Source organism: Spermophilus citellus (genome assembly GCF_964194105.1).
Source record: "Spermophilus citellus genome assembly, chromosome: 9".
Taxonomy (NCBI): Eukaryota; Metazoa; Chordata; class Mammalia; order Rodentia; family Sciuridae; genus Spermophilus; species Spermophilus citellus.
The window spans coordinates 81,961,399-81,968,862 of record NC_138191.1 but is presented as its reverse complement, the minus strand read 5'-3'; the positions used below and the strand labels follow the sequence as shown (position 1 = coordinate 81,968,862).

The 7,464-nt window shown below is 32.2% G+C and overlaps 1 protein-coding gene across 3 annotated transcripts in view; it reads left to right on the top strand.

The window, feature by feature from the left end:
• Positions 1-3,847: 3,847 nt before the first annotated feature.
• The window catches only part of LRRC7 (leucine rich repeat containing 7), a gene marked incomplete at both ends in the record, with an annotated part of 429,491 nt that continues 425,874 nt past the window's right edge, over positions 3,848-7,464 (top strand). For all 3 annotated transcript variants that reach the window (XM_081308133.1, XM_081308135.1, XM_081308134.1), the window contains one exon: positions 3,848-3,944. In XM_081308133.1, coding sequence (XP_081164259.1) covers positions 3,848-3,944 — 97 coding nt within the window. The remainder of the gene's footprint in view (positions 3,945-7,464) is intronic.

Below are 7,464 nucleotides of genomic sequence, written 5' to 3'. Positions count from 1 at the left end.
AAGGTGTGTGTGTCTCTGTGTGTGTGTGTGTGTGTGTGTGTGTGTGTGTGTGTTACTGGGTATTGAATCTAGGAGTCCTTTACCATTAAGCTATAACCTAGGTCTTTTTATTTTTTGAGACAGGATCTTGCTATTCCTGAGGGTCTTACTAAATTGTGAGGCTGGCCTTGAATTTGCAATCCTCCTGAGTTGCTGAGATTACAGATGTCCAACACCATGCCAGCTTTGTCAAACTTTTAAATGGATTCATTCCCTGTCCAGTGGGAACAGCATTTAGCATTCTAAAGAACAAAAGGATTTTTAATGTTTTATAATTTTTTCATCTACTAGTATGTAATATACATAAAAGGGAATTTCTTCACCCCACTTATCTTTTTGACAGTTCTTGAAAGCTCAAAATGTCATTGATAGACATGAACAAATCAGTGGTAATAACAGAACAATCAAAACTCAATATGTAATCAGTGTATTAACATATAAGCAAGTACGGGTATAGTATTAATTTTATATACTACATCTTATATGAAAAGCACTTATATATAATATGTATTAAATATTAATGTGCTTAAGAATTTTATATAATGAAATATACATTATAAAGTAGAATCTCAAGAATTCAGTCTCCTAATGAAACTATAATTTATACCCATGGATTCATGGAAATAATGGAATAAAAAGCAGTTAGAAAATAAAAATCAGAAAAGATAGGTTAAGTCTTAGTTGAGCTTCTCACATCCTGTGTGTGGCAATGAGTGTCACTGAGCATTTCTGAGCTCTATTTTCTCTATCTTTAAGAATACTGTTCAAAGTATTAAATACAATAAATTGTAAATGTTAACATATTATAAATATTTTCATTTTTCTTATGAAGGTGCGATGTCACTATAAATTTTGAAATATATTCTAAAAATTTTGAGAATGATAGGATATGTAGCACTTTAGTTAATCTATAGGAATAAAAGCCCACTTTTTGTCCATCTAAATATTTTTATCAGTAATCCCTTAAGTCTTACAGATAAAAATGAAACACACTGTTTTAATTTTTTCATCTCTGAAAACTGGTAATTCATATACATGGATGTTTCATGTTTCTGTACAATACCTAGTACATTTGTTAGTTTTTTTTTTAACACACTGGACATGTAAAATGTTACTACATGATTTCATAATTACTTTTGTTGAATCTGACTAATCACAGTTACATGAACTCTTGTATTATGACTGCCACAGTGCAAGGCATTTTACTTGTGCAAATACATCTCTCCTCACACCTACAAGGCTGCTAAAGTTATCCTCAATTTACTGATGAGAAAATGAAAGCACAAAGTATGTAAGTTTTCTTAAAATCATCCTTTAAGAGGCAGAATGGAAGTTGAGCCTGGGGATTCCAGAGCTAAGCTCTTCACATTTCCTCCATGCTGCATTGCTAACCTGGCATAATCTCCAGGATATCCACTTGTGGGTGTTCCCAGCAGGCCTCCTCTGGGCACTGATTCCTGGGAGGCTGAGTTGGGGATTTTGGATGTTAACAGGTACCATGTAGGTGAAAATCTCCCAGTCTTTGGGAATACTTTCTAATCTCAGCCATAGCTGCATGGAAATAAAATCAGTTTTGTTTTCACATATTCGATAGTCAGAGATATAAAATAAAAAATAATAGCCCTATCAAGAGAACGGTTTACATATATTTCCAAGTGGGTAAGTTGTCTCTCCCTACCAGAGCATAATCATGGCAAATAAATTCATGTTTAAAATTACACCACAATTTTATGTAGACATTTGCATGTGCAGATTATATATGATGTATTTTACAATCTTGAGGTTGGAAATACTAGTGAATAATTACAAATTCGCTTAAATTGTTATTAGATCATCATGGAAATTCATGCATTTGCTGAAACATATAATCAAAATTGTTCACTGAATTAATTCAAGAGTCAGAAACTAGAAAATTTGAGATAATTTAGTTGGCATAACTAATCTTCATGATGAAACTGCAGAGGAGATAAGTAGATATATCCATACTTACATACACACATATATACATACATGTGTACATATGTACATACATACATAAGGAATTTGTGTCTTCAAATTCTCACTTGGTTTCCTGTTTTTGTATTATCCTAATCTCAAGGGAAATAACTCTTTTTCTCACTTGAAATGAGCTTCAAGGGAAACTAATATTCAAGGTATTATATATTACAGTTTCTTATACTTTACACAGTCATAGGCATATTAGCATGCACAAACACAGCAGCACAGTGGATTGATTTCATTTCTTTTATTTGGAAGAGTGTTTTTAAGTGCCAATTATAGCTTCCCCAAAATATAGTGTTATGTTACGATTCTAATACAAAAGGCTATTTCATATTTCACACTATTTTAAATATCACTTTTATAATATCATCATTTCCTAATTTCCACTCTGAACATCAGAAGCAAAGTCTTCTGTACAAGTACCCCTAGGAGACCCTCTATCATAATATGCATAATAACCATACTTTTTGCAATGGCATACATTCTATGAAACAGGATAGTTATCAAAACACATGATATCCTGATTTAGAATAATTATATAGATATTAAGAAGCCATAATTATATTTTCAAAATGTAAATAAATACCTTGAAATTTTTTTATGAATGTTAAAATCCTGAGTATAGAGGTATTTTATGTTTTAGAAATTAATGGAGGGCACATTAAAGGTGCAAAACTATAAACTTTATTGAAAACAGAAAATGCTAACCACAAAGTGCATGCTCTTAAAGATGCTCACCACAGTTGCATTCGATAAATTTGTCCGTTTTGATCCTCAGCACCATGCTAAGAACTGAGAAGTATAGCTAATCCATTTTTCATCTTTAAGAAGTCAATTATTATAATTAGAAATCTCTTCAGTTTCATTTATTAGCATGGAAAGAAAGCAACAATTCTCTTGAAAATTGGTATTTGAAAAGTCAGTGAAATATATTCTCTTTCTAAAAGATAACCTTACTTATAAATATGTTTACTTCAACTATTTACTTGTTTGTTAATAGGTTATCTTAGGTTGGGTTGGGCTGCTATAACAAATTTTCATAGATCATGTGGCATAAATAATAGACATGTTTTTTTTTTAAAGAAAGAGTGAGAGGAGAAAGAGAGAGAGAGAGAGAGAATTTTTTAATATTTATTTTTTTAGTTCTCGGCAGACACAACATCTTTGTTGGTATGTGGTGCTGAGGATCGAACCCGGGCCGCACGCATCCCAGGCGAGCGCGCTATCGCTTGAGCCACATCCCCAGCCCCAATAGACATGTTTTTACTAGCAGTTTTGAGGCTGGGGATGTCATAATTAAAGAGTGTGTAGACGTATTTTCTTATGAAAGTCCTCATTTAGGCTGGTAAATGATGGCATCCTTCTTGCCATGTCTTCCTGTGGTAGAAACAGCTTATGCCCTAGTTTTTCTCTCTTATCTTATGTGGACCTAATCCCATCATGAGCAGCTACCCTCATGACCTCCTCTAATCTGATTACCTTCCAAAAGGCCCACCTCCAAATACCATGGGAGTTGGGGCTTCAATAAATCCACAAACATTCTGTCCATAACAGTCTCTAATTGGAGAACGTGCATGAGTTTTGTCCACATGGTGTTTTTAATTTTTTTTAATTGAAATACCTGGAAAACTCATGCACTCTCCATTAGTTCCTCTCATTTCCTACCATCATATTATTTGTCAGATACTCTTAGTGGTGTTATCAAGTTTCTGTAAGTACTTGAATTTGTGACTGTTTATACCATTTAAATTGCCAGGATTTATCTAGATTTTGCTATTAAAATACACCTTGAATTTTCTCTTACAGGATGGAGAATCTAATAAGGGGAAGAAATCCCCCCCAATATCAGAGAAGTCCTTGTAAAGAGGTTCGTGCAGCACTTCGGAAGAGGCCTGAAGAGGAGTGTAAGTATGTTTAATAGGATTAACTGTGTTCTAGATAGATCTTGGTGAGTAGAACAGTGAAATTAAAGGTTTACCTTTAAATGTTTAGACAAGTAGGAGAGGTATTCAGTAAATATTTGTTGAATGGAGTTGCTTTTTAAAAACAAATGGCCACATCCTACCTGAACACAAGCATTGAGATCTTTTCTTTGTTTTTTCTTGAATATGTCTCTGTACTTTAAGATGCTCTACTGATCTTTGGATTCCCTGTTCAGATGAAAGTAGAAAAGGCTGCACAATCTACCAAATCTTTCTTAGACACACATATCATGCATATTAATGGTTTTTAGAAACTTAGAAATAAGGAAACTTTTAGAATGTGCTTAAAATAAACATTTTCCAGTGTCCATTTGACCACAGTTTTTTAAAACTGAAAACCATTGTATTACTAAAGAATAAATACCCAAGGGTAAACAGAATCCCTCTGTCAAATGGAAACATTTGATTTAATCAAATTTAAGAAAAAAAACTTTAAAAGACACTATAAAGTCATTTTAGTTCATCCTTAATTTATTAAATATTAGAATATGTAATTGTAAAGATTTTACTTAAATATTTATAGTCTGTATAGTAGATTGTTAGAGATTTTAAACATGATATTAACATTTTAAGTTTGTAAAAGATTTGCAACACTGACTTTCCTCATGATATCTGTGTATAATTATTTTCATGGAACTTAACCACATTCTTTTTATGACAAAAAAAATTATCTGTACTTTGCCTTAATACAGGAACTTGCATTTCTTAAGGATAATGATGATTTAGTAGGTTCACTGAAGTATACAGTATAATAGACTTTTAAGATTACATTGGGATTTTAAATTAGTTTGAAGTACACTACTCTGGGCAAAGACTGAATATATTAAAGTTGAGCATACACTTCTCAAGTATGTATTTTTTTGTTTGTTTTGTTTTATTAAAAAGTCAATAAATAACCTTATTGAGGTGACATCTATGTCATTCAATGTAGCATTGATCTTCTTTTAATTTGCAGATTTATATCTTTTACACTATACATGATGTCCAATTAAAATTAAAATTTGAAAGTGAGGGTAGAGTTCGTGGCATTTGTAACATGAAAATTCTTTTTATTGGAGGTATTCAATAAGCAAATGCCATAAATCATAGGAAAACTTTGGAGTGTCCTCTTAGTCCCTGGTATAGTTCTACAAATTTCATTTTAAAAACTTAGAAGGAATTTTTGTGGATATCTCAAAAATTCTCATTGTGTTGATTCTCATAGTGTTGTTATTTAAAATGAACATAGTGATGTTTCAGGGATCTTATAGTAAGTTATGGAGGCAAATAGTTGACCAACTGTGGGTTTTCATGAAATCCAACATGATATCTATTTCTGTAAATAAAATTTTATTGAAACACTGCCATCATCTACTTACTTAGGCATATATAGAATATTTTCACACTACAAAGAAAAATTTGAGTAGTTGTAACCCAGACCATTTGGTCCACAACCAAAAATGATTATCTGGTTCTTTATAGAAGATTGTTGAACCCTGGTTTTAAAAATAGTTTTTGAATTGTGGTATCCAGAATAGCAGCAGTTGCATCATCTGGGGACTCAATATGCATATTCAATAGAAATGCATATTCTAGGGTTGCAATCCATACCTACTGAATGAAAAACTCAGAGCAGGGCTTAGTAATCTGTGGAAGAAATCCTATGGCAGATCATGATGCAAACTCAAATTTAAAAACTACAAGCCTAAGTAAAGTGATTCTAATGTAAGGAACATACATGAAGTTACCTACTATGTAATTAAAAAGGTAAGTAGTCTGTTGCCTGTGTTATAAATTTTCAGTGGAAATGAAAAATCTGTACAATTTTATTCTCTTCAGAGATATCATCATCCCTTGATAGTGTTGTTAGTATTATGAGTAGTATTTCTTGTTCTTTCATAGAGCATATTAATTCCTGAAGGAAAAAGCCACCATATTTTTTGTAATAGAAGTAGCAAATCATGGTAGTTGAGACTATTACCTTTGCAGACACACAAAAGTATTTATTCACTAGTGTGACACTTAATATAACCATCTTCTGGACCCTGAATATTATGTTTTTAAATCTAAGACTTTTAAATCAGTTCACTTATCTAAAAAAATAAGCATAATGATGGATACTACCTTATAGAATTGTTTTGAGAATTAATAAATTCTACCTTATAGGCCTGTTTTGAGATAGTTGTGTTAAGTACTGGATACAGAACCTGAGACATAACAAGTTTTATTTTTTTTCCTTCTCTGTCTCTCTTTGCTTGTTATTATTATCTTTCATCAAACTAATCTTTCCATTAAGGATTATAGGGCATGATTTTGATAGAGAAATATAAATCCACAAAAAAATTGTCACCCTATTTATTTTTTAAAAAGTATGACAAGGTACAGGTTGTAAACAAATGCCATAAATCCAGCTTTCTTGCAGCTGTGTTAGATTGTAATCAATATTTGGTGGTAATTTATCTAACACATGATGGAGTTATTTCCCTGTGATTCTACAGATTCAATGTAGGATTTTTCACAAGGCTTTTAGTTTAACTCCCAAGAAAAACCACTGCCTTGGAAAATCATAGAAAGTCAAATGGCAGTGACTTCCTTTTGCTAAGAATCTAAAGAGTTTGTGGAACTGTGATCAGTTTATAGGATTCCCGAGATTGAAGGGAGCCCTTTCTCATTTAGAGAGATTTCATGCAGGAAGGTTTTTCTAAAGAGCATAGTTCATACTGTTTTCTTTTTATTTTGTACTCATTCACAATATTTTTAATCTTAAAATAAACATTTTATTTCCTAAGATTAGCTATATCAACAGCAAATATAGCTCTTAGATGTTTATTTAATGTTAATTTCATCCAGTTATGGTGTATCTGGCATAGCCAAGTAAACTTCCAGTAAAAATAAATCAATTCTTGTGAAAAAAAAAACAACAAACCTGAATTTTAAGCATGCTTGAGTTATTTCCTATTAAAAACAAAATAAAAAAATTTCCCTCAGCCTTATTCAGCTAAAGTCATACATTATTGTTCTATTCCCAGGCAAATCTCCCAAAAGAGCTGTCTATACACGCTCCATTTACTTAGTTCCCACTCATTCCATCAAACAGGTCCAATCTGGCTCCTACTCTGTCACTCTACTGAAACAGCTTTCATTCAGATCACCAATAATCTCTTTATGTTGCTGTAATGGTTTTCTATTATTATGTAACAAATTACATTAAGCTTTAGTGGATTTAAAAAAAAAAAACAACAACATTTATTATCTCACAATTTCTTTGGGTTAGGAGTCCAGGCACAGATCTCTGCTTCAGGATCTTACCAGGTTGGAGTCTCATCAGAAGCTCAGTTGGGAAAGAATCCATTTCTAATTGCACTCAAGCTGTTAGCAGAGTGTGTTTCTTGGTAGTTGGATGACTAACTCTCCCCTCCTTATGCTGTAAGGTTGCTGTAAGTTCTAGAGACCTTCCATAGTT